Source organism: Scomber japonicus, chromosome 3, assembly GCF_027409825.1.
Source record: "Scomber japonicus isolate fScoJap1 chromosome 3, fScoJap1.pri, whole genome shotgun sequence".
Taxonomy (NCBI): domain Eukaryota; kingdom Metazoa; phylum Chordata; class Actinopteri; order Scombriformes; family Scombridae; genus Scomber; species Scomber japonicus.
Window position 1 is genome coordinate 11,141,938 of NC_070580.1, and position 27,254 is coordinate 11,169,191.

General features: G+C 41.8%; 3 protein-coding genes across 6 annotated transcripts; 2 read left to right on the forward strand and 1 right to left on the reverse strand.

The window, feature by feature from the left end:
* Positions 1 to 2,062: 2,062 nt before the first annotated feature.
* On the forward strand, positions 2,063 to 14,869 carry pfkfb4a (6-phosphofructo-2-kinase/fructose-2,6-biphosphatase 4a). 4 transcript variants are annotated; one of them, XM_053315191.1, is made up of 14 exons: positions 2,063 to 2,245; positions 7,858 to 7,974; positions 8,088 to 8,184; positions 8,274 to 8,340; positions 8,434 to 8,508; positions 8,625 to 8,681; positions 8,768 to 8,889; positions 9,385 to 9,592; positions 9,713 to 9,859; positions 9,942 to 10,046; positions 10,858 to 10,987; positions 11,860 to 11,922; positions 12,005 to 12,069; positions 14,377 to 14,868. In XM_053315191.1, the coding sequence occupies exons 1-14, from the start codon at positions 2,191 to 2,193 to the stop codon at positions 14,434 to 14,436; spliced, it is 1,368 nt and encodes a 455-aa protein (XP_053171166.1). In that variant the 5' UTR covers positions 2,063 to 2,190; the 3' UTR covers positions 14,437 to 14,868. The 4 variants fall into 4 exon arrangements, with proteins under 4 accessions (XP_053171166.1, XP_053171165.1, XP_053171164.1 ...); XM_053315190.1 differs by lacking the exon at positions 14,377 to 14,868 and adding an exon at positions 12,525 to 14,121; XM_053315189.1 differs by lacking the exon at positions 2,063 to 2,245 and adding an exon at positions 6,552 to 6,780 and having other exon boundaries at positions 14,377 to 14,869.
* A 1,537-nt stretch (positions 14,870 to 16,406) lies between these two features.
* On the reverse strand, positions 16,407 to 19,093 carry LOC128355048 (actin-related protein 2/3 complex subunit 4). The gene is made up of 6 exons (XM_053315207.1): positions 18,980 to 19,093; positions 18,180 to 18,298; positions 17,714 to 17,825; positions 17,522 to 17,617; positions 17,103 to 17,273; positions 16,407 to 16,934 (listed from the first exon to the last, which is right to left on the reverse strand). Exons 1-6 carry the CDS (start codon positions 18,980 to 18,982, stop codon positions 16,929 to 16,931), a joined length of 507 nt encoding a protein of 168 aa, XP_053171182.1. The 5' UTR covers positions 18,983 to 19,093; the 3' UTR covers positions 16,407 to 16,928.
* Positions 19,094 to 19,621: 528 nt separating this feature from the next.
* Positions 19,622 to 23,294, forward strand: tada3l (transcriptional adaptor 3 (NGG1 homolog, yeast)-like). The gene is made up of 9 exons (XM_053315193.1): positions 19,622 to 19,634; positions 20,021 to 20,268; positions 20,352 to 20,599; positions 20,733 to 20,838; positions 21,009 to 21,144; positions 21,296 to 21,399; positions 21,543 to 21,649; positions 22,470 to 22,661; positions 22,757 to 23,294. The coding sequence occupies exons 2-9, from the start codon at positions 20,059 to 20,061 to the stop codon at positions 22,947 to 22,949; spliced, it is 1,296 nt and encodes a 431-aa protein (XP_053171168.1). The 5' UTR covers positions 19,622 to 19,634; positions 20,021 to 20,058; the 3' UTR covers positions 22,950 to 23,294.
* The last annotated feature ends 3,960 nt before the right edge of the window (positions 23,295 to 27,254 follow it).

Below are 27,254 nucleotides of genomic sequence, written 5' to 3' on the forward strand. Positions count from 1 at the left end.
ATTCCACAAAACCCACCAATCTTCACCCTGCAGCAGAAATTTACCATCACCCAACTGCTAACAATAGCACACAGAGCAGGGATAAACACACAGCACCCTTTAGGTCAGAGGTCAGCAGTCATGGGACAGATTTCAGATCTCAGCTGTATCAGTTTCTTTTGGGGTTTTTTTTTATTATTCATTTGGGAGTGATAATGCATTCATAATGATTTTTCCAGTAAAGCTTCAGTGCAAGTCCTGACCTGTGCCATAGCTCTGTACACTCATGGACACTCACCACAACTGATCTCTTGAATTGATTATGGTTGATGAAGGCTTCAGTCGACATCAGCACCTCATGACAACAGACGTCATATCTCTTTCAAAACTGTGGAAATTCAAGTAGTGAAATATCCTGGCATTTGGAGCAGAATGAGGTAAGTATCAATTATAACATGGTAATGATGAGACTATTATGAATTGATTTATGTGTGCTCTTCATTCATATATTTGTCTTAAATACACATTTTTAATTAAGGAGCCAAATCCTTTTGCTGGTCTAATCAGTCAGTCTTGACTTTGCTGCAGCAGAGGACAATTTAGAATATGTTATCTTACACTCGACTCTGTGAGACAGGTCTGACTGGTATGTTAGTGAGTGTGCGGAGTGGAGCTGCTTTAGGCTTGGGTGGTGGACAGGTGATGGGGGGGGGGGGGGGTCCATCACTTTGCTCTTTAGTAAGAAATGTGCTGGAGGTCAGTTTAGAGCCATCTGGCCTTCGACTGTTTCTCCTCTTGTCCGTCACACTCAGTCCGAGCCACTCTGAGTCCTTTGATGCCTCTTATTACTGTATGTTGGTCTCTATCTTGTGTAGGCCTTCACATCACCCTGGTGTTGATGATGATGCAGTTAGAGGCCTTGTGCTTAACAATTGGTGCCATCATTATCACAGGCTGCTGATAAGAGTATCATTACTGTCACTGAATAGCTTGAAGCCTTCACACACAACGTTATCTTCAGGGAGACACAGTGCTGGCTGGCAGGTTTGTGTTTGTATTTGTGCTTCTCTTGTCCATCAGTATACATGTGATTCATTAGCATTGTGTAAATGAAAGTTTTTGTTTGACTGTTCAACTTTGAGTTCATTAATTAAGTTTTTTGACAAAGAAGACTTCAGTGATACAGTGAAAACTAATCTCTTAAAATTGATAAAACAGTACAAAGTCTCTCGCACCTCGGCTATGAGGCCTTATGGCTCCATCACAGCGTCCACAGGCCTCTTTGTGGTCCCAAACAGTAAAGCCCTACTCTGCAGGCAGGTCTTACTGCACTCATAGGCATCAATCAAAGGCACTTCTCATGAAATTATTCAGGATGTTTAGTCATACAGACGATCCCTTGTTGTATCTGGAATGATTTATGGGTGTCATTTATTTAACAAGGGTGGAGTAGATCAAATTGTAGATATCAGTAGAATGTACTGAGCCTAATCAATACATGCGGTATCAAAAGAGCCTAATTTATATATGCTGTATCAAAAGAGCCACATTAGTACATGTGGATACAAAGAAGGATTTTACAAAAGGAAGTCTTAGGAGGCATGATATTTTTTTACATGCACTTCAGTAAAACTAGTTCTGCAAGTTAAATAGTTCCTGGAAACAGTCGATTGTCTTCCTGCAAGGATGTACGATTTGTATCACAGGGGGACGAAACAGGAAGTATCCTCAACATGTTGATGCTTTTAAATGTAACTCATTGACAGAACATTCCTATAGTGTCTTATGATACAATTATAACTGTAGCAGAAACGCCTTTGAATATGCCTGTGTAATTTAAATGAATGATTTCGTGCTGTAAGGTGTCTTTAAGTGCGAACAGGATGCTAAATTTAACCATCAATGTCATGGGAAGCTATACAACTCGAGCCCTGACAGAACTGGTGAGGACATTTCCCAGCTGTCAAAGGGTGGGTGGGGTGTGTGTGGGAGGTGGCAGGGGGGCAGGTACGCCTCTACTACCTCACTCCATCCACTTATGGAGAAAGTCTTGCTCCTCCTGCCCCTGAAGTCCCACACACGCTCAGTGGGTGTGTGTACAGTGAGCATCAGTGCTGCGGGCTGCTGGCGAACGCACCAACAACACACACACACACACACACTCAAACTCACACACACGCACACACACGGCGCTCCATCCGACAGACGCCCATGATGAGAGGCTGCTCCAGCCGGTCCAAGCACGCACTGAGTCAGGATACAACCGGTAAGAAAAAATGACTTGATTTGAGGCTCCTTGGAGCTTTGCATGCTGGAGTTGAACCGTGCATCGTTTATAACAGAGGTGTTGAGGGGCATGTCGAGCTGCCCTTTAAGACGTAAACAATAGTGCTGGCGGTGTGTTGGCGCTGTCACCGAGACCTTTACCCTACATAACGCACCATCTAGACGTCAATCTGGCTTTTTATAGTAACCACACTGATTTGTAACAGCTGCACTTAAGCTTTAGATAGGATGAGGATGCAAGCGGATGTTTACGGACAACAACAAAAAAAGAAAACAATCTAAAGGCTTCGTGTAGTCTGGAGCTGATCTCGCAACATTAATTTGAACTACTGCCTGTTGTTTGTTTTGCATTATGTATACTGATCATGATGGAGATGCTGTTGCAGAGGTTGATGATTGTTGTGTTTGTGTTTGTTGTGTTTGTGCTTGTTGTGTGTGTGTGTGTGTGTGTGTGATCGATGCTGAGGCTCCTATAGGGTTGCTGCGATGCTTTTCACAACATCTATAATCTTATAAACACTGAGCGATGGCTCCATGACACACAACGCCCTGTGTTACGTGTTGGATGTTGTTTAACTGCGAAAGGGAAATGTTCACATGCTATATTGGGAAATGATGTGTGCTGGCTAAAAGCTGCTAGCTGCAGTCAGAGGCTGGATGAGGAGGAGGAGCTCACAGATCTGTTTCCTGTTCATGTCCCAGCAGTGCATGTAAGACACCTCATCTACCCTCACTGAAACCTGACTAACATGCTTTATACAATCTGGTGGTTTCACATATCATACTTCAGTTTTGTGCACATGAGATACTTGAATTAGAGGCTTTAACTGACTTCCATGCCTCAGTTTGTCAAGGACTGTGGAAACACTATAAGCTAAAACTGTATCCTCTGCAGGAGTTAGTGTGCCATTTATTTGTGGACCCTGGCATATATTATAGTCTACTAGCAGTCAGGGAATTTGAGAGAGTAGAAGCAATTTAATTAGAAAACCTCCATCTCACCACATTTAGGTCACTGCTCGGTTGCTCAACCATCGAGACTGACTCTAAAGCTTAATATAAACTATGCATAAGATGTGAACATAAGGAACATATAAACAGGTGGACAGATAAGGCCTGTTAACCTGAAAATGTACAGTGACACTTCACTGTATGACGTACACCTGTGCAGCGTTATTTTATCCAACACAACAGATTACAGATTATAATCTCTGTTTGCTCTCTGTGGATTAATCTCTATGGTCATTTCTGAAGCCGTTATGGGGGTTGTGTTGTTATAATGGACTATTTTATATTTAGACAATCTATGTTCACCTGTGATGGACAGAATATTAGAAACACCTCTTAACTCAAACTCTCTGACACTTTGCTCCCAACAGAAACTGAACATTATTATAAGCAGTACAACTAAAGAGCATATATCTATAGTTGCATTACAGGTGTTTCTTTTATACTGCTAGTGTATAAGTCTGGGTGCACACACATACACAGAGAGAGAGCAACACTGCCATCTCATGGACATGTCAGCACATAAGAAAATGTCAGTAAGCCTCAGCACCTGTAAGTGCCTGTAACAAGATGTTAACAGTCCATTTGTACAACGTATAGAATGACATATTGCATTATTCTCATAATAGACCTTTTTCACAGCAGATATTTTGACTTGTCATCGTAGGAAAAGCACATTAATGATAGCTCTGACAGTGAGCCAAAAAGAATCAATACTTCAAGTAGAACATAGAAAGCTGTCTTGTGCACTATTTGCCATCCTTATACAAAAAAAGAAGAAGTGACCAACATTGTTTCATAAGAGCACAAATGACACAAGCCTTTTTTTTTGTTTTTAGTTAGTATGCGTTTAGCAAACACAGCCCTGTAAAACAGGTCAAAACTTAGCCCAGGGTCAAGTCTTAAACAACCATTACACCAAACTAGAGATAAGGTCAAACAAAGTGTTGTCTTCAAGCAATATGGAAAATCTGGTAAAAGTGGTTTCTTAACGGCCATGAACAGCCTCGGGTTATTCTGGCCTCTCCACAGGCTGATGTGAGGTAGAGCAGGGTCCAACAGCTTTGAGAAGAGGTGAAACCATGCAGGCAAAAAGTGATAACAATTGTGTAGGTTGACTATATGGCCTTTCAAGATGAATTTCTATGTTGGCTTTATGCTGCTGTCTCATAATTCCCTTAATTTGGTGTGTTTTTAAATGACTCATTTTAAAGAATGACTACAATACTACACTAATGCTTAGAGACTGCACCTCACCGCTTTTACCTTGTTGACCCCTTGATAGGACCCTGAGCTAAAACTGTATGTATCTCCAAATAAATAAATGCATGCCTTTTATGAACCTTTTATTAGAACATTTTACATGGGGTGGCAAGAGGTTTAGGCAGGGTGCATGGGAGGGGTCCCCACAAAAATATATTCTTCTGCAGGTTATAGCCAATGACTACTGAGTGTCTTATGTACTAGAGGTACAATGTACTACGAGGTCCATAACACAAAAGATCTCTTGCCTCTGTTCATTTCTCAGTCTCTATCTCTCCTCTATCTCTTCCTTCTGTCGTGTCTGCAGCATTTTTTGCTAGAACCAGTGGTAAAGTGTCTTTTTTTCCTTTTCATATTCTATCAGTCGAATCTGGATGCACTGAACTAAAGTAGTCCATTTCTCAGCACCTGTCTTACGGAGCTAAAGACATGGATGAGCAAACATTTCTTCCAGTTAAATAGCAGCAATACTGAAATTTTGACATCTCGCATTTGACGATGAGGACATCCCCTTTCGTCCTTAGTGACTAATCTGGGTCTTAGGTGTGATACGCTTCAGCTGACTTTAGATGACCATATAAGACATCTATGCAAACTCTCTTTCTACCATCTCAAAAGCATCTCTAAAACTCTGCGCCCTTTGAACCGTGTCAGATGGAAAGAAACTTGTCCATTCCTTATTCTCCTCAAAACAGCTTATTCATCTTAACTCTTCACAGTGATCCCTGGCAAGAGAATCCTTAAGTTCCGGTACATTCAGTACAGCGCTGCCAGGATCCAGTTCTAAGCTCCGCAACATGGGGCATCTAACCTTCTGTTCTGCTGCACCACACTTGTGGATCAGCCTTATTAACTGCCTGAGGACAGCACCGACCCAAATCTCTTTTTAAAAAGGCCGTAAAACCTCTCTATGCAAAACGGCTAATTCATCTTAACTCATTTATCTACTATTTTCTTTATGTTTTGTGTTGTTATTATTACTATAGCACTTTGAGTTTCACTATGAATGAAAAGTATGATACAAACTATGTATTATTACATACTGTGATATATTGAGAGATTTATCTGGGAGTGATCGTCTCAATCAGTATTTTGTGAACTAATTTGGCAGGAGCTTGAGTGTAACTGGTGTTTGATTTGTATTTTACTAAGTAGGACCATCATTTACAAAATGAAAATTATGCTGTATTTTAGAAGACATGAAACTAGTGATTGACTGGGGCATAATTTCCACTGGGGAAAGTGGACACACACACACACACACACACACACACACACACACACACACACACACACACACACACTTTTCAAAATCCTGTTTGTGCCCCCTTCCACTTTCAAATTTGTTTATTTGTTTATTTCCTTATTCATTCATTTCCACAGACGATCACTGTTTTTTCATCTATTCCTGCATGATGTAAAGTGCTCTACATATGAAAACGACAACAGTGAAATATGCCGTTATTGCATTTTCACAAATAGAATAAAGCTTTCACAATTCTTAAACTGTGTTTTAAAGAGACTTTGGCCTCTCTGAGATCATCCAGTCCAGATTTTACCAGTCTAGGTAGGTGGTAATATACTTTCTGGCAGAATAGGCCTATATATGACCAATTTAATTATCTCTTGGATTTTGTATCACCACAGTACCTAAATGTATAAAAAATACAGGAAATGGGATTCAAATCGAAAACATTTTTATGGCGGATGACCCCCCCTGTTTACTGAGTTAATAAATGCATGGAGAAAGACGGTCACTTTCTCGTAAACGTTCATACAATCGCTTAGTGTTGCTGTTAGTGGCCCGCAGGCCATTAGAAGAAAGCAGGTTGTGGCACTTCCGTATTGGCTAGACTTAGCTGAGCGCAGCGCATGTCATTTACGGTTGAGCAGCAGAAGGCGTTGCGCCCGTATTGTAGTCTTTACGGCCAACCGTTGAGTTCCACTGTGGCCAGATCGAAGCACGTGACCACCGCGCACTCACAGACAGGAGGGGAGAGGGAGCTACCGGACAGTCTCTCCATCCCCGCATAGCAGCGCGGATGAAACACCGGTCACCTTCAGAGCAGCATCACGGGGAAAAAAGGCCCCGTGCTCCCGCTGAGGCTGCCTCCACCTCACGGCCACCCGGAATGGAGGACAACACACCGTCAAACCCGCGGGAGCTGACCCAAAACCCCCTCAAGAAGATCTGGATGCCGTGCAAAAACGGCCTTCCCGAAAAGCACATTTCTCAAAGAAAGGGTGCGTATGACAACGTGGCGACAAAACAACGAGCTACTAAACGAGTTTACTAAATGGTTGAACCGGTATCACCGACATGTCTCAGGTGTTGCGTCAGAGGGTTGTTGTTCGCATTTCTGAGCACGAAGGCGGTAACTACTCCGCTGCTGTAATCGTTCCGTTTTGCTAGCTGACGCCACCTCAAATATTAGCGCGGGTGTAATAGTACAGCTCAGCTCGACTGAGTTGAGATGTCTCACTGATGTGTAAGGAGGGATTTCACATAATTGATCAGAGCATCCAGGAGAAAGGGCTGGCATCACGGACGTCCACGTCATTGTTGGTATGTGCCAAGTCAAGCACCGGTTGTTGGTAAACATGAATTGTATCCCTGCAGTCATGTGAGTGAGTGAGTGAGTGAGTGATTCGCCCCTGCTGCATTTTAGGTGCGCTCACACATTGGTCACTTTCTGTATGTGGCCAGTGTCTCCTCACTGTGGTCTGACTGAGGAAGGATGAATCAATAGACTGTCAATAAAATCAAGAGCTTGTGGGAAAATGGGTCAGTGTGGGTGTCTGATATCCACACATCATCAGTGGAGTTGGGTTGTGGGGAGATCTCAGTGATGCTCGGTGTCTCTGAGACTCTTCGTGTGCTGCCATGAAAAAGCATCCTGCTCTCTGACCCAGTCATCTGTGCAAACACTGCGGCTCTGGAAAGTAGCTGTCAGCTTTCACCAGATGTCTCCAGGACTAAAAGTGCAGCCTTTCACAAGCTCCTCAGACACACGGCGTGGTGCCAGCGTGACCCTTGCTCCTCGCTGACAACATTCTCACAGTGGCGTGATGAGACTTTGTCTTCATGGCAGATAGCTCGGGATTACGGCCACACACACACTCACCCCACACACACTCTGATCAATGTGGGTTGATTTTTAAACGTTTCATATGCATTTTTCTTTACTCCAGAAAATGTCACACACACAAATGTCGGTGTACTGAGGCGTTACACATCATGTAGTGAAATTAGTTTTACATGCTTTGTGTGTGATCGGCACATGACTGAAGCTTTCTTCCCCTCTCCCTCCTTTATTGCAGTATGTATGACCAACTGTCCCACCCTGATTGTGACAGTGGGTCTTCCTGCCAGAGGGAAGACCTACATCTCCAAGAAGCTAACTCGCTATCTCAACTGGATCGGAGTGCCCACCAGAGGTATTGTCCGCCTCAGCGACTTTACTGAAACAATGCACAATCATAGGAAAGGCAGTTTTTGGTGGGATAGCTGATTCCTTATCTGTGCATCTGTGCCTCTGTCTTTTCCGTAGAGTTCAATGTCGGACAGTACAGGAGAGAGTTTGTGAAGATCTACAAGTCCTTTGAGTTCTTCCGTCCAGATAATGAGGAGGGGTTAAAGATCAGGAGGTGAGAGCAGCTGTCAGCCTTTTTACAGATTGTTTAACCTCCAGCCGTCTGACATGTCTCACCACTATGTTTATCTGTGATCTTTACAGACAGTGTGCCTCAGCAGCTCTGAACGATGTGCGACAGTACCTCACAGAAGACGGAGGCCAAGTTGCGGTGGGTCAAATGTTAAATGTTGCAGCGGGTGGGTGAGATGTTTTTTAATGTTGGTCAGCGCTTATATCCTTCTTCTGTCTTTGTGTTACTCAGGTTTTTGATGCAACAAACACCACCAGAGAAAGGAGGGAAACCATCATCCAGTTCGCCGAGCAGAATGGTTTTAAGGTAAGTGGTGGGATCACAGCTCAGGGAGGGGGGTGCTGCATTCACTGACAGCCACACTAAGCATGATCGTCTCCACCCCCACCCCCCCCCCCCCCCCACCCCCCTTTTTCTCTCAGGTGTTCTTTGTTGAGTCTGTCTGTGAAGACCCAGACGTCATACAGGAGAACATTGTGGTGAGTGGATGTCTGTTTATTCACATTAGGACAAAATCAATTTTTTCCCCATATCATTCTCAGTCATTTACCATTTCCCTGTTTAGCAAGTAAAGCTGAGCAGCCCCGACTACACCAACTGTAACACCGAAGAGGCCGTGGAGGACTTCATGAAGAGGATTAAGTGTTATGAAAACTCCTACGAGACGCTGGATGAAGTTCTGGACAGGTGAGGGGGAGGTTTATGAATTTATTCATTTTATGATGGAATAAACTATCTTATCATTCTAAATGCGTTCTGTTTAGATATGAAAAGCAAACACCAATAAAACTTAATCACATAGATAGGAGACAGATGATGGGGAAACAAAACTAATCAACATTTTGAAATCAGAAACATTACTCATTACTGATTATGTTGACATGAATTATGTGGGCTAGTCTCATGCGTCAGCGCTCATTTCATTTTCAAATAAGGTTAGTAATAAATATTTTCCTCACTGCTGTCTGACATGAAGATGTGGGCGCACACATACTGTTTTTGTTTAATCAGAGTATAAAAAACTGATCTGATCGTAGTGAGATTTGTTTATGCATCATTTTTTATAATAGTTCATGCAGTGATTCATTTATGTTTCTAAATCTGTAGTCTGGTTTCAGCTCACTCACATCACAGACTGTTGAACAGGAGCTTTAATGTCTCTGTGCTCTCCTTTTTTTTTAGGGATCTCTCCTACATTAAGATCATGGATGTGGGTCAGCGCTATCTAGTCAACAGAGTATTGGACCACATCCAGAGCCGGATCGTCTACTACCTCATGAACATCCATATCACTCCACGCTCCATCTACCTGTGCCGCCACGGCGAGAGCGAGCTTAATGTCAAGGGCTGCATCGGAGGAGACTCAGGACTCACACCTAGAGGCAAAGAGGTACATCGAACGGACAAAAACAACATCGAACGAAACATTTAGAGCAAACACTCTGATGTAAACCTAGAGGTGAGTTTCCCCTCCGCCCATGCCTCAGTTTCTTCTTCTCTTCCGTTGCAGTTTGCGAAGAAGCTGAGCCAGTTCATCGAGACGCAGCGCATCAGCGACCTGAAGGTGTGGACCAGTCAGATGAAAAGAACCATCCAGACAGCCGAGGCTCTCAGCGTGCCGTATGAACAGTGGAAGGTCCTGAATGAGATTGACGCAGTAAGTGCTGCACCATTCAGAGGTTTACTGTCTGTTGCGTTGACTTAGCTTAGAGTTTAATCTGTGCGTAATGTCATTTTAGGGCGTGTGTGAGGAAATGATGTATGAGGAGATCCAGGGCCACTATCCTCTGGAGTTTGCACTGAGGGACCAGGACAAATACCGCTACCGGTACCCTAAAGGAGAGGTCAGTGCCTAAAATGAAATGTAATGACGTCTTGTTGTTGTTGTTTTGTAGCTGTTTATGTGTGTTTTGTATGTTAGTATTGAGGTAGCTTGCTTATGAACAGTGAGTCTTTGTTTGATTGGAATTTTAAATGACAATGACACACACACACACACGCACACACACACACACACACACACACACACACACAATTAAACCTTATCCAGATGGCTACCAGCCACTTGCACTCTGCTAATGAGCCTCAGCTCGGAGAAGCTGCCTCTCAGACAGATTTGGCTAAACACCAGATCACAGTAAACAAAGACTTCACATTAGTGTGTGTGTGTGTCCATGTCTGTGTTGTGCTAAATATGTGGGTACAGGCTGTGTACTGTGGGCCTGAATGCCCGCCAGTCTGTTCTCACCTTTAGTCCATCCCATTACCTCTCCATTAATCTCACACTGGAAGATGGATGCAGGCATTAGTTAGCTGCCCGGGCAGACAGTGCTGATGTAGAGCTCTGGGGAATCTTGTTAAAGTCTGCGTTAGTCTAGACAGGCTATAAGGATTTGTTTACTGTGATTGATTATTCAATAGGATTTGTTTATCATAATGAAGTAGAACTGAAAAAGAGGTTGTTGTGCTCTTTCTTTATGAAAATGAAAAAAGTAGAGATAAAGTCAGCGTGAGAGTTAAGAGTTAATCATGTCCACTGCTGACTCAGACAAGATTAAAGCATCCTCCATCTGCAATGAAATCTGTTCCTTTTATTATAGTTTTCTGCTTTCTGCTTCTCCTGATTGATCTTTTTTGGTGTCTCCTCTCTTTCAGTCCTATGAGGATCTGGTGCAGCGGTTGGAGCCGGTCATCATGGAGCTGGAGAGGCAGGAGAATGTGCTGGTTGTCTGTCACCAGGCCGTCATGCGCTGCCTGTTGGCCTACTTCCTGGACAAGACAGCAGGTCAGTCCCTCAAACTGAAGCTGTAGAAGCACGGGTCTTTAATGAGGCACATCAGGTCCACTGCCTCTGCAGTTGTTGCTGCATGTCTTTTTAAATTCACTGAATTAAATCAGTAGAAATAATGCGGTGAGTCAGTAAAGGTTAGTGATCTTCACAGATCATGCATGATTAGAGCGCTGGTGGGGATTTCTTTCCTTTTAGTCACACAGTTGGATTTTCACTCTGATAAGTTCTGTTCTGTTTAAGATGCTGGTTAAAAGGTTTTGTAAAGTGACACTTTGAGTGTTTTAAAGCTGGTGACATACTTTCATAGAGAAGTGTTTCACTCCTGACTGACTGACCTGATTTGCCTGTTGAGATAAAATAGTTTAATCATATTTTCTTTCTTAACAGTAGTATATCCCATGGGGTGTAATGTTTCTCCAAATCCACGGTTCAGTTCAGACCTTGATTTTTTTTCTGTCTTTCTTATACACTTTTTAAATAAACCTTTCTATATACTAAATGGATAAAATTGCCAAAATGTTATATCTTCTAATTGAGGCCAAGGTCTTTATTTGCCTCACATGCAAAGGGTGCCAGGCTTTACTGGAAGCAGTCTTATATCAAAAAGAAGCATTTTTTTCTAATTTCCTCTGTTCTGCTCTGGTTCCGATTCTTTGTTACTGCTAATCCACACCAGAGACCCCTGCTGGCTGAGCAGGACCATTACACCCTGACAGAGCTGCAAATGTTAAATGTTGGGCTCCTGTCTTACTATGAAAAAACAAAATCACATAAGGTCACAGATTCCAGAAAGTGATGTATAGGATGTTTGTATTTTCTGTTTGTTCCGGTACTTTAATGAATTGTTGGTGTTTGTCTTCACACAGAGGAGCTGCCTTACCTGAAGTGCCCGCTGCACACTGTGCTGAAGCTAACGCCAGTGGCCTACGGTAAGTCTCCTATAAGCATATAATGTACCTTATTAATCTTTTGAATGATGATAAAACTAATAAAGCTAATCTGTATGCTCAGGCTGTAAGGTGGAGTCCATCTTCCTTAATGTGGATGCAGTCAACACACACAGAGAAAAACCAGAGGTGGGTATGACAACACACACACAAATGAATCCACTTTATAGGAGATATGATGCTTCACAAATACGTTGGTTCAGTGGCTTCAGGTGCTGAACAGTATGGGTTTTTTTAAGCAGGCCATGTAATAGTATAAAATAGTTTGTGGTTGATTATAGGTTATCAGGTTATTACAGAGACTATGACTCAATGCTTCTATTGCTTTCACCCTCACACCCTTTAGGTAAACATGTGTTTGAGTGGAGTATGTTAACTACTTTCTTACAGGGTTTCAGCAGCACTCATAATGTAAGAATCTTCTTCCTGACACATGTTTTCTGTAGCTGAGAATTTAAAAAGATTGAATTGATTCATCTTACTGCACTTCCATTAGGAAAAGCATGCGTGCCGTGGTCTCCGACGTGTTTTGATCCCTCCCCCTCTTTGTGTGTGTATGTGTGTTTTTTTTTTTTATCGAACAGAACGTAGAGGTGTCGCGGATGTCAGAGGAGGCTTTGCTAACAGTGCCAGCTCACCAATGAGGCAGTGCCCCTCACCCCAACACCCCTACCCCTCCCTCCTTTACTCTTCATTACGCACACTGCACCCTTCTGACGCACAATGTGTACCTGCCAATCTCAGCAACCTTTTTTTTATCTTTCTTCTCCACCTTCCTCTGATTGAATCCACTCCACTGTTGTTGTCTTCTGCTCTTCCTCCTCTCATATTGTAATGATGGTGGTAATTGACTGGAATCCAGTTTATCATTTTTGATTATTAATCCTAATGACACTGATCGCGTGTCACATACGTTCTCCCATTTTTGGAGAATGGATGAAAAGCCGGTGAAGGGTTTTTTTTTTTTTTGTTTTTTTTAAATGATGCTGTACTCCCGACTGTGAAACAATGAGACTCCAGCACCTATTTCTGTTGAAGCAGGGATTACATGTAGTTTGTTTTCTCATCGATCTTGTTCGATATGACTCAACAATGTTTATTTTGACCGGTGTCTCATCTCTATATTTCTGTTTGTAGGAGTTAGAATACTCTCATCTTAGTTGCACACTACTGCACAACAGAAAAAGTAGTGTGTTTTAATCCATTTTGCACATAAACAAATTAAGTCTGTGTTTATTTACTTATTATTAAATGTCTTCTATTACAACTTGTCTCTAGTTTAAGGATGTCTGAAACACATTTTACTCTATACTGTCTACTGGAGATTGTGAAAGTACAGAAATACTGTTTTGTTTTTATTCCACAATGTGAAGGTTTTTATGTTCATATCACTGATCAGAATTCAGAGAAAGCTATTTCTGTTTACTGTTTCTAAATAAACTCCACTCAAACAGCGCTGCTGCATTTCATGTTTATGTGCCACACTCTCTCTGTGCTTCACTTGCTTGGCATGAAATCAATTTTCCTCTTTATTATCTGGAAGCTATGATCTTGGGTTAAATGCTTTATATTGAGCATTAATCCTAAAATAAAACACGCCTAGACTCATGAATAGAATATTTCTGACTTGAAGATCAAAAGATTCGTACTCTTGCCTTCCTGTCGTTACTATCTGCAGATCATGTTCCTGCTTCTCTGCTGTGCAAACTCAACATTCATTCATATGCAAAGTCTCCACTGGGTTGCATGAGAAAAATGCTGCCATTCATCCGTCTGAACAAAAAGTCACTGTGTAAAAGTCACATATCATTGTGCCAAGAGCAAGCGTGATAGCAAACTGTATGCTCGTTATTCTCAAGCAGTAATAATGCTATTTTGTTTAAAAGCTTAGTCATTTTGTTGGAAATAAAATCTATATTGTGACATCAAAAAAAAAAGTTTACCAAAGCCCTCCTGTTATTTTCCTTTACACCATCAAAATTAAACACAATAAAATACTTGAACATGACAGAAATATATGAATCACCCGGCTAAAAAGGTGGATTATTTTATATAGAATGCCTTTAAGATCTGATATGCAATCATTTAAAGACATCTGTCAGTCTGCACTTAGAGAAAGGAACATAAGCAACTGCACCACAAGACAAATCATTTTTTTCCACACATTATAAATGCACCAGTAAAAAGAAACTCAAATCTAATGACTGACAGACTGTCCTGGAAGCCATAACAATAAGTTTCAAATGCACCACAGCATGTTGATAAAGAGAAACTGTGATCTCAAGTGCAAACCACAAAAGTGATATCACCGTATGCACAGTGTATCAGAGGGGTGACAGATGTGTGATATGTAGCAACTAAATCACACTCACAACTGAAACATGCACACATATAGTATTCAAACGGGATCTGACACTGATGCGTTCCTCTTTCCAGAATGTGAACATCCATCGTACAACTGAGGACGCCCTGCTCACTGTCCCTCCTCACCTCTGACAGGATGTTGGTACCCAGTGAGGCTGAAGTGGGACCTCTCGTCTTTCTCTCACCCCCGTGATGAACTCTGTGTTGTTTTTTCCTGCCGTCCAATGTGCACGACCTGCTCACGCTGGTGACTGTCTGGGTGAAGTGCCTCCTCCTCCTCCTCCACCCCTCCACCCCTATCACGCACACACTTATCTTTGTAACTTGTACACCTGTCCTTTATAAGGGATTTGAAGGAGCTCAGCACTGTGAAGAAGCTGAACCTGAACACTTGCTGCATGGTGGTGGTGGTATTCCGCACAATTGGTCCAAATGATTTATGAATCAAATGAGGGTTTGGTCACAGCAGATTTATCTTATTGTGTTATTATATGTTGCTATATTCAGTACGGTTTCTGTGTATTGTGCAGCACTGAAGGTTACTGTAATATATGCTTCTAAGTATTAACCAAGTGATTTTCATCAAATGATCATGTGACTCCCTGCAACATGTATTTCTGTATTGTGCAATCATTGTTTTATGTGAAGGTGTCTTTATGTGCAATTTGAAGGATACACACCTACTTGGGAAATCGATACTATGAAGCTTATTATTGTAGCAAAGTGATGATTCAATCAATAAATGAAAAGACTGGATCAATATCAATATAAGTTTTCTATGGTGACAACAAACAGTCACTTGAACTTTATACTCTGGGGTAAAATGTCTTCAGCTGTCAGATGCATAGGTAATATACTGTGTTATCTAACCCTGAAACAGATGCATCACTATAAAATAAAAGTAGTGATTTTGCACAGACCTTTGATGAAATTGAAATATGTTTTTGTGAAGAACTTATGGAGGCATTTGATATTTAAAAAAACTAAACAAAACAAGCTCAAAGCTGTTGGTGTTGATGTTGGTCATGACTTCAAAATGTATGTCCCAACTCCACAGAGATATAATAAAGATGTGTTATTTTTATACACCGGCCTGTCATTGTTTCAGTCCTTTAATGCTTATGTGTTTTCCAGGTATATACTATCTTACCTAATAGGTTAAATCATTGACAAGGGCTGCAGCTAGCAATTATTTTAATTAAAATGTCACAAAATATTCAAAAAAGTGCATCATATTGTCACAGAGCCCAAATGGACCTGTTCACACTACTTATTTTGTCAGAACTCTCTTTAAAAAATAAATTTTCATACAAGATTCAGAAAACAAAAATCCACACCTTTCTTTTGTTGGCTATTTTTGGTTTAAACAATAATTTTCAGAATTCTTAATTAACAATGAAATGTATGCCAATTAGCTAAGTCTTTCAGCTCTATCAGTAATTGAAGTATGCATGACGGATGCTGCTGTGGTGATGTGTCAGGCTGGTGGTGGATGGATAAAGACCGCAGTGTTTCCAGAAATGAGGACGTGTTGGGTGGATGGACATGAACTCATTAACTCATGTGTTAATTCATGATAATGAGCAGGAAGTGTCCAGGAGGTAACCTTTTTTCTTCCTATTTTTTATGACTTGAAATTCAACCACATGACCAAAAACCTCCTCTTAATTTCTAAAATAGGTTGTTGAATGAAATAAAATCTCCTCAACCAATATGACTTCAGTGCTGTTGCGCAATACCATTCACCGCCAGCAATAAAAGCCTTGTGTGGCTTGTGTGGTGTAATTATAGTGAGGATTTGCATGGAAAGCAAATACGCCTAAGGAAAATGATTCAGATGATTAAGTTTAAATTATAAATGTGAACAAATACTGCCTGACAAAGAAAGGTTCACACGTTGTCTGCAACATTAAGGTATTACTTCCCCTTCCTCACAGCTGAAACAACACAGGGGCCGTCTATAACGTAAGCGGTGACCAAAGTGCTGACTAAAAACAACTTCCTCAGAAGCCGAACACATCCATTTATAGGTACAGCAGCAACACATGCACTCACCATGAACTCAGAAAGATGCATAGAATACAGACATGAACGACAAAAAGTTATAAACAAATGACCTTTATTATCTTTCATTATTTTCATACGTTTTTTGGTGGCTGCGGTACAGACAGCTCTCCGTTGCATGTGATAAATCACCTACTTTCTTAAACATGGGCTTCCTGAACAGAGATTGGGAGACAAATTTGACAGTGACAGTAAAAACGGACTCACATACACAGAATACAAAAGCTCGGCCATTTTATTTGCAACAACACACTCTTGCTGCCCCTGTATTCATGGCTATCAACTTGATTAATACTTTAAGGACCCGCCTTTGTTTGGGCATTTGTTCTAAGTGGCAGAAAAAATGAAACTGGTAAATATTTCATTATATACAGTCATTGATAATCATGAGTACAGGGAAATACTCGAGACGGGTGCAACAGGTGTCGTCGCCAGATTGGTCGTGTTCCTCTCATCTCAACGCTGATTGGCTGTTTCCTCCGATAGTTCTCCACTCTTGTGCTGATTGGCCTTTGGAGATTTCCCTCAACTTGTGGTGGAGCACATAATGACCCCCATCATCAGAACTGTGGAGAAGAGAGGATCAAGTTATTGCCCATTTCTGTGTTTAACCATAAAAAAAAAAGTTGCACCCAAATAAATTAGAAGCGTGAGTATCTTTTACATTAAGACAAACCCACATTATATGTCAACATCCAGATTAGAGCTGTGAAAGCAGAAAACTAGTCTCTTACATTCTTGAGGAATTCCTCGGCGACGATACGGGCCCTGGCGTTAACGGACAGCTTCATCTCGCTGATTTCCTTGTCGATCTCCTCCATGAAGTGGATGACAAAGTCCACCAGCTTGTGTTTGTACATCTGCTCCGTGTGGAAGTTAGTGATCAAGAAGCTAATGTCATATCCCTGAATCACAGTGCAAGAGAGGAAACTGGTCAACAAACATGACAAAAAACATCACATCATTTCATTGTCTACATGTTTTTTATGTTCTAATTATAGAGGTACTGTTCATGCATCTCACATCCGTACGTCATTTAAAAGCTAAACACTATTCCTCTTTTCTGATTTATATCTGTTCTGTGATACTGTACAGTTTATTAATTCCTCTTTTTGTCTGTTATATACAGATCAGATTATACTCCCTTTCTTACCTCTACTGGTTTCCTCCTCAGAATGAAGAAGTTCTCCGCTCTCATCATCATGAAGCGCATGAACTTGTGGCAAAGGATCTTCTCGATCTCATCAGCCTACAGTCGATCATAACATACACAACACATTAGACCAAGACAGAACATTTACTAAATAAGTAAAGACATAATCCAAATCACGCTGGTTTTAATCACCTGTTTGACAGCAATGCTGACTCTGACAGAGTTGATGGATCCCTCGATCAGAACCTTCTCCTTGTCATTACGACTGATCACCACGGGCTGAAGTAGCAACTCCTTACTGCTCCTGTAACCACAGCAAAATCCATCCAGTATAATCAAAACCAGGCCTGCTCAGATTTAAACTATTCCAGATGTTGAGGAGCATTATGGTGCCTGAAAACCTGATACCCAGAGATAAACAAAAATACCCTAGAAATGATAGTGATTTGTTTAAAAACTCTTCTGGTGGTATTGGGGAGACTCCTGCAAAACAGGCTGTAGCAAGTCCCCTGCTGGCCGATTTTACAGCCTTGCCCACGCTTGTGTAACCCCCCCTTATGGATGTTTGCACAAGTCGAAACTTGTGTGACAACTGCAGATGATCTGCAAACAGCTTGGAGGCAGCAGTTACAGGGGGAAGCAAAGCAGGGGTACATACCTGACCTCCACCTCGGGCTTGTTGTGGCGCTCCACCACCTGAGAGGAGAAGTTCTCCAGACACAGGGCCGCTTGTAAGGTGGCCCTCACAGCGTTCAAGTAGGGGCGCAGAGTCGCTGTCTGAGGAAAAACATCAAGAATTTCTGGTGTGATCACAATGCAGAGAACATTTAGTTATATCAGGCATTTTGTTATTCAAATCAGGAAACGCTAAAGCTCCCGGTCTGATGAGGATGACTTCACCAGCAGCAGGGTCAGCATATAAGGTCAGGTTTGATCAGGAAATCAAAGCGAGCTGTGTGCAGGATGAGCAGGCTGCAGATCAAATGATTTTAATCCAATTTATTATTTACAAGTATCAGTTATTGCAGCCAGAAATTACACAAAAAAAAGAATTTAATGTAACCGAGTGATTTTTCCTGCATTATTGTTAGTGGTTTGGATGCTTTAAACTGACCGAGATTGTACATGTACACGTCTAGCTCCATCTTTCTGTCTAAACCAACGATATTCACTCTTTTCCGTCGTCAAATGACAGAGCTTTAGAAGCACTACCGGTCCGAGAAAAGAAGGAAAATAGGTCCAGGAAGAAAAGACAGCTCAGCTCAATCACTTTAGTTTCTGCAAGCCGTATACCGAGGATGCTTCGCCTTCTCTCGTTTCACCGCGGCCAAACACAAACCCCCGCCCGGCAAAAACACGAAGCTAGCCAGCTGAAATGACACCTGCTGTAGTCATAGCTAGGCGGTATAAAGGTGTAAAAAAGGAGAGATAAAGACACATTTGACAGAACAGACTTACCATTTTTGTGCTGTGAAAGACGGAAGTTCCTCTGCCACGCCTGGGACTCCTCTTCCGTAAATCCTACATCGTCTAGCAAAGACGAGGTGCGCTCGTTTTGGTCCTTGCTTTTCGTTTGAAGGAAGCGGTTAGCTCCACCCAGAATACTCGCTGCTGTTAGCGATAATCACTCCGTACCAGGTTGAATATGTTGTGTGTAAAACGAGCGCACCCTCCGGCGCGTCCACTCCGCTGACAGAGGAGGAGACAGTCTTCTGCTTTATGGACCATTTTCACCTTCTGAAACAAATATGTAACAAAATATGTCAAATAACAAAGATACGATCGAGTACAACTGAACTGCAGGTTTAGGAGTATTTTTTAATTTTTAATTTGATGAACCTTGGCACAACATGGTTTGTTCCGACGGCACCATTGTAGCATTAGTGTCGTATATCTACAACTCGTCTTGTTTGTTTTGATAATTAGCGATATTTAAAGATCGCATTTAAATAATTGAAGCACATTTTATATTTCATTATGTTCATAGCATAGCTGTTCTGTCGATAATAGGATATAATTTAATCTGACTCGATTCTACACTATACAGTCTATGATTCCACAACCCCCCCTCACTTTTATTGGTTTCTTCCATCATGGACACCATTCACTGACGGTAAATATCCGCTGCTCCTAAACATTCAAAGATATTTCACTGCTTTCATTTAATATTATTCAACTCATATCTGTTTTTAAAACTTCAACATGTGAAATGTGTGAGTGCTGAAGCGTGAGATTATGGCGACCGTTATTAAAAATTTACAGCAATTTTCGCAGTTTGGGCCCAGCGAGCTCGCGCTGTATGAAGCAGACCTGCGCGCTCGTGCGTGTGTGTTTGTGTTTGTGTGTGTATGTGTGTATGTATGTATGTGTGTGTGTATGTGTGTCAGAAAAAAGAAAAAAGGAATGACAACCAAAGCTGGACACCACTGAAAAGTGTCTAACAGATTTATGTCATTTTCTTGGTCTTTATTCACCACATTGTCTCTCTGTTTGTATCAGTTCATTTAGATGCTGCCAGGTCTTTGCAACTCATCATCATGAGTGAGTTAAAGGACTGCCCCCCACTGAAATACTATGACTTCAAGCCTGTCGAGCACGTCAAGGTGTGTCCCCGCTACACTGCTGTGCTGGGCCGCTCAGAGGACGATGGGATCGGTATTGAGGAGCTGGACACCCTGCAGCTGGAGTTGGAGACGCTCCTGTCCTCAGCCAGTCGACGCCTCAGAGCCCTGGAGGAGCAGAGACAGGTAAGGAGAAGGATGTGAACAGCCATCATCTCTTGTTATTGTGGTTGCTTTTCATTGACTCGAAATCCTCCACTATGTCTTAGATCCTCACAGACTGGCAGGACAAGAAGGGAGATAAGCGCTTCGTAAAGCCAGGGAAAGACCCAGACCCTGCTGCATCATCTCGCCACAAACCAAAGAAGCAGAAATTGGATGGCAAAGGCGGTCATGGCCCAGGTCCAGGCCCTGGCAGACCAAAATCTAAAAACCTGCAGCCTAAAGTCCAAGAGTATGAATATACAGACGACCCACAAGACATTCCCCGCACTCCGAAAAATGATGCTCCCAACAGGTCAGCGGCCTCTTCATCCCACCTCTTCAACCTCTTTGTAATATATATCATACAGGGATACAGCATACAGTCTGCGGTTTGCCAATTATTGTCTCTCTGGGAAGGTTCATGTTTGACATGTTTTTGTTTTCAGATTCTGGGCATCAGTCGAACCATATTGTGCTGATATCACAAATGAAGAGATACGATTGCTAGAGGAACTTCTGAAACCCCCAGAGGATGAAGCAGAGTATTTCAAAGTAAGACATATTAAAGCCTTTGTACATGTTATGTTATGTTATGTTATGTCATGTTGTGTACAACTTCCCCGGGGACACAGTCAAAATTCTGGATGTTTTTAGTGTGTTATGTATTTATATTGGCCAAAGAGTGGTGTGTTAAGCTTTTGTGCTGTCTGTGTTAACTGTAGATTCCAGCATTGGGGAAACACTACTCTCAGCGGTGGGCTCAGGAGGATTTGCTGGAGGAGCAGAGAGAGGGAGCACGAGCCAACGACAAGAAGAAGGGCCTTATGGGAGGACCACTGTCTGAACTTGATGCAAAAGGTGAGGGAAAGCTGCAGCCTGTGCCTTAAAACTCCAAGTTAAGTGTAGGGACTACACAGTGTTTTGTCCTCAGCATCACTTCCATGATGTACTTTGTTTACTGTGCAAGTGTGATGAGTCCCCCTCAATGCTTATTTTCATGTTCATGTAGATGTGGACTCACTGCTGAAAAAGTCAGAGTCCCAACATGAATCTCCAGAGGACGGCTGTCCCTTCGGTCCTCTCACGCAGCGTCTGCTCCAGGCTCTTGTAGAGGTCAGACTTGGTATTCAGTAATCAAGCAAATTACGCATGGTGGTTTTAAGTGAGACGTGGTATCTGAAACATTCAAGCTTTACTCTCATAAAAAACACTGGACATTGACTGTAAATGGTGATATCTTGTCTTGATTCTTCCAGGAGAACATCATATCCCCCATGGAGGATTCTCCTATACCAGACATTTCAGGAAAGGATGCTAATGATGGAGCTGGGACGTCACCTCGAAGCCAAGGAAAATCTTTTAGGTATTTGTGCAGCACCTCACGAATGTCAGCTGTCATAGGTTAATTCTGTGGCTGTCATCTCATGAACAACAAATACTTTTCACTTAAAAGAACTGGACCTCAAAGACCTCAATTCAGTTCAAACTTTATTGTCTTAAATAGGCTACTAGAGACGTCTGTCACACAGTAGAATGGAATTCTTATTCTGTGGATCCTCCCAGCAACTCGAAAGTTTAAAAAACAATAGAAAAAGACATTCATCAAGTATCAGACATAAGTTAAAAAGTCATATGATCTGGTATATAAATACATAATAATAATGATAATAATATAAAAGCTTAGGAAATTATATAAATTAACACAAATCACACATGGGGGATTTTGAAGGCTGATTCAGTTTTTTTTAATCATATACTGTTGCAAAAATAAATTAGTTGACAAAATAAGAATGAACTGTTAATCTCAGAATTAAACCAGCAAATGAAATAAATTAAAGTAAATGACCTCAGTATTTCCTCTCCAGAATTATATTTCTGGCAGTGTAATGAAGGTTTTAAAACAGATTTTGACCATCATGTTGGGAAAGACAATGAACAGAAAACATAAATGAACATATCTTAATTGTATCAGGTTGGGCTCATGACCTCAGTATTTTTAATATCCTGGCTATGTCCCTGTGTGTGGCTACCGTATTGCATATTGGTTGTGAGTTTGGTTCATTTATCCTTTCTTGTGCACTGACAAAAGAGACAGTTCTTGAAATGTGCTGAAGTTTATAAGAGGGAAGAAGTTCACATATTAACCTTGTTGCCCCCTCCTCCACCACCACTACCACCACCAGCGTTCCTCACACACGTTCCCTGGAAGCGAGGATCAAAGAGGAGCTGGTTGCCCAGGGACTACTGGACTCTGAAGAGCGTCCTGGACCAGGAGGAGATTCTGAGGATGAGGTCCTGGCAGAGCTTCAGAAGAGACAAGCAGAGCTCAAAGCCCTGAGTGCTCACAACAGAGCCCGTAAGCAGGAGCTGCTCAGGTGAGGACACAGTAGATGCATTAACCATGAAGTACATCCATGAAGGTTTAATCAAATGATGAGCTGTTGACTTTAACTTTTCATTTGCCTCTAAGGTTGGCGAAAGAGGAGATGCGCAAGCAGGAGCTGAGACAGAGAGTCAGAGTGTCTGACAATGAGGTCATGGAAGGATTTCGGAGAATTATGGCAGCTAGGCAGAAGAAACGCACTCCGACCAAGAAGGAGAAGGACCAGGCCTGTAAAGCACTGAAGGAGAGGGAAAGCATCCTCAAGTTACTGGATGGATAAAAAACAGCAAAAATGTGGGAGGAAGAATCTTTTTTCCACTTATTGACACAGATTGTAACCGTGGCGACAGCTGTTACACCCTCAGTTTACAGCTACATCTCCAACATGTGCGATACGGTTTTCTGCAGGTCTGTGTGGTTGGAGTAGGGACATTTCTGTCGTAGTTTTTATGTCATGTACAGCAAGAAGCTTATGTGATCGTAACATTCAGTATGCATCTGAGACTTTTCCTCATTTTGTTAAATTTTTTCTTTGTCAGTTTAATTTTTATGTAGCTTTCTATTTTGTTTACCATGTAATGTTATGAAAACAATACACATCAATGTTTGAATAAATCAGTACCAATTAAAGGCTATTGTTGTATGTGCATGAAATATACAACATAGAGGTGATATATCATTAGATGTATCTGTGATTCAAGACCATACCAAAGGTATTTCAGGTCCCGGCACTGTGGTCCAGGAGGTGGCTTATTTAATCCATTGATTAGGAATAATGCATAGATTAACATCACGCCACAGTTTATCTTTCACCATCATATTAAGTAATAGTATTAAGCTTCATTTGAAACCATGCAGAATGTATTTTGGTCTGCAGCTATAGATTCAAACTCAATTAAATACTTGAACATGAACAAGCATGGAGACCATTTTTAATCATGCTCAGAGGTGGCAATGTCAGTCATTTCAGGCTGAAGTATATTCATGGTCCCCAAAGGACTTTGGTGATCCTCTGATTTTTCTTTTAACTATCATGAGGTTGACATTTTTGTCTTTTACTTAAGTTTCTTGGCAACTGTTGGAAGGATTTCCATGAAATTTGGTACAGACATTCTTGCTCCCCAGACATTCTTGCTCCCTCACGTTTTATCTAGAGCCACAGTCTCAGCTGTACTAAAGCTCTACTAAACATCAATAAGCACACACCTCATAAAGCCTAGCATGGCTGTACTCTTGTTCTCGGATGGTGGCTGTGGGACATACACCACGGGTTGAGCTGAGGGTTCATCTTACTTCATTATTTATTTATTGGCATAACAATAATGTGTATTAATATTACAATAGTATTACTACAATAGGGAGGGACAGCAAGACAGCATCTGTATAAGGACTTGATACACTATCATCTTTTTTGTTTTCACGATATGTTTACAATATTTATTTTTTGTCATTATTCTTTTGTCGTCTTACTTTTATTTCTAGTCACATAATAATGGGTAAATATGCACATTTACACAATATTATGCCACATTGTTTATGAATGTCAGCATCCTGAAACATAGGTGGAATTATATGTCCCAGCTCTGTCTTATTTTTCCTTCCCAATACTGTCGAAAACTTTTCCACAACACCACTAGATGGCAGTCACTGTCTTTTTAACTGACCAGGCTGGGCATTTACATAGCCTGTGGTTTCCAGTATTTCCACAAGGCTGTTCAAAATTGACAGTGTGCCAATGTGGTGTGTGTCTTCATTTGAGGACATCTTCATCCATATTGATCCCAGGATAAATTAGATGAATAGATAGGATAAAGCCGCTGTGTCTCACAGTCTGCTGCTCTGTGTGAGGGTCACACAGTTCATCCTATGGAGAGACAGAGACCAGTGCAGTCATCCAAGGGGATCTTACCAGGAACAACACAACAGTCAGACACGCTGCTGTTTTACCACACGGTCACAGTAGCAACCAACACACTGCTGCTGACCGGCTGACTGGACAGTGTATGATTTCTACACATACTGACATGTAAGGGGACATGTCCCCATCAGTGCTGACGTTTGCAAGTTTGCCATGTGGTCAGTAGTTCCAACGCTGTCTCTTAAAATACTTTTTATATGAATGAAATGTTTTGACCCTTTCACTCAAGAGATCACTTTAAAATCACAGTGTTGAAATCACTAAATGTTTATAGCCTAACAGATGTATAGATAGATAGATAGATAGATAGATAGATAGATAGATAGATAGATAGATAGATAGATAGATAGATAGATGGATAGATAGAAATCTAACTGAATCCACAATAATATAGCTAGACATGATTTTTTTTTATAAAAATGTTGAATGATTAAACAGAAAAGTGCTCATATTCTGTGTCCTTGAACACCTCTCTGTGCTGTAACAGTGGTCCAATCATCATGTAAACCCCCCCTCCAGTTAAGGCTGAGGGGGGCTTTTTGCATCCTCTACGCAAATTCATAATGCCATGAGTCCATCTGTATGAAAGCTTTTAATAACATGCAGACCTATTGAATCCTCCTCACAGGTGAATGAGAGCCTGAATGGATATCTGTGGCGGCCCCTCGAGGCTGGGCGTATTGCACAGGGCTTTTGTTGTATTTGTTGTCATTAGACCTAAACTGAAGGGCAGGTGGGTTTTGTGTTGATACACTGCTCATACACGTTCAATGATGCTCATCTACTGTTTGCACATCCAGTATTGAGCTGTTTTTTAAAGGCTCAGTCAGACCTTTTCATAGCCCAGGTGGTGTGTCCCTGAGAGTGTTTGGGGATCTGTAAGGCTCAAACCTCGGGCCTCAGCTTCTCTCGGGCACGTAGACTCTCTCTCCTCTCCCCATGTGAAATTCAGCTACGTGGTGAGCTTCTTCACTCCTCTCTGTCATGGCCTGTAAACCTTTATGGCTGTTTGAAGAAGAGGGCTCTCCACTGAAGGGTCTGGGTAAATAACTTGAACTTAAGTATTGTGGCACAGGACATGCAGCGGCGGCATGTCTGGATGCTTCTCCTCAGGAATTAAGGAGAAGACAAATATAGTGTAAATACAGACCTATCATGTGGGCAGGCTGTGTGTTACGTGTTTACATGTGCACACACATACACGCACACTCATCTATGCTACTATCATCCCAAATCTCCTGTCAGTGGGGGCATTTCTGTCCAGTAGTTCTTTGTTTTGTCAGTTTGTATGTTTCTTTCTCCGGGGCTCTCCTCCTACTCCACCTCCGTCCCTGCGTTCCTGCGCTGGAATCGAGCATGAACAGAGAGGCTCACATGCACACATACACACACACACACACACACTCAGACAGAGACAGAGAGCGATACATACATAGGGGTAAAAGTATTTAACATAAATCTGTTGATCCTTTGTGTTAATGCTATGTCAGCTTTCATGGTACTAACACATGCTGAACTGAGATTGTGTGTGTGTTTGTGTTTGTGTGTGTGTGTGTATGTGTATGTGTGTGTGTGTGTGACAGAGATACAGACAGAGGTTGAGACAGCTGCTGGGGCCGGCTGGTCCACTGAGAAGAGCCTCTGTCCAGCCAGGCCACGCCTCGGCTCTTCTCCTGCACAGAGAACTATTGTCTTGAACGCTGTTGCTTCCACGATCCTGATGTCATGGTTTGTCCTTCCCCAGAGCGCTACTGTGGCTATTGCGGTAGAACCTGACTGACCTTTTAGCCTCAAGTCAGAAACACAACAACCGCATGGATGTTACATTTAAGGGAGGTGAGACAGTCGTAGATACCATGTACAAAAACACGACTGTGCTGTCACCTTTTTGACCCCACAGTAACATCTGACTAGTTTGAATCTTATTTGCTTCTCATTTGCATGGCAGTTGATGCTTTTTTGTGTGTGTGTCTCCTGAACTTGACAGCTCATATGCAAATGAAGCTTTTTTGCCTCGTTCAGCCCCACCTGTCTGGGTTTTGCTCATTGTTGAGGTAAAGATAAAGATTCTTGGGTCCTCTTTCCAGCCTGTCATGCCTCCTGGGTAGTTTGTACAAGATAAGCACAATCAGCCACAGATAAGCCATTCACTTACAGTATTAGAGACATTAACCCAGTCAGATATGACATGTTTACAGGTTACTAGGACATTATTGGCCATGCTAGTTGGTCAGTCTATCACTTTGGTCCACACTGAAATATCTTATCTCGATGGCCATGAAAGTTTAGGGCCTACAGGTACTGATGGTCACCAGAGAATCTACTGTCCTTTGTGATCCCCTGACTTTTTTTCATCTAGCCACAGTTAGGTTGACATTTTTGTTTTGTTGCTATGCTGTTGTTGTAGCATTGCTGTAAACTCTTAGTCTTGTTGTCTATCTTGTTGCAAATGATTATATTCATAAACAGTGTGTGCAAGCAAACCTGATCTCAATCTGAAAACATTTAGTGAGCACATAATTCAGGACTGCAGAGCCAAGTCATAATAATGTGATTAATGAATAATCAGAAGCTTGTGTTTACTCTAATCTATGTTTTTTTTTTAGTTTTATGTGTCTTTCCTTTGTAAGGGCTCAAGTCACACCAAGTCAATGACCAACCCCCATC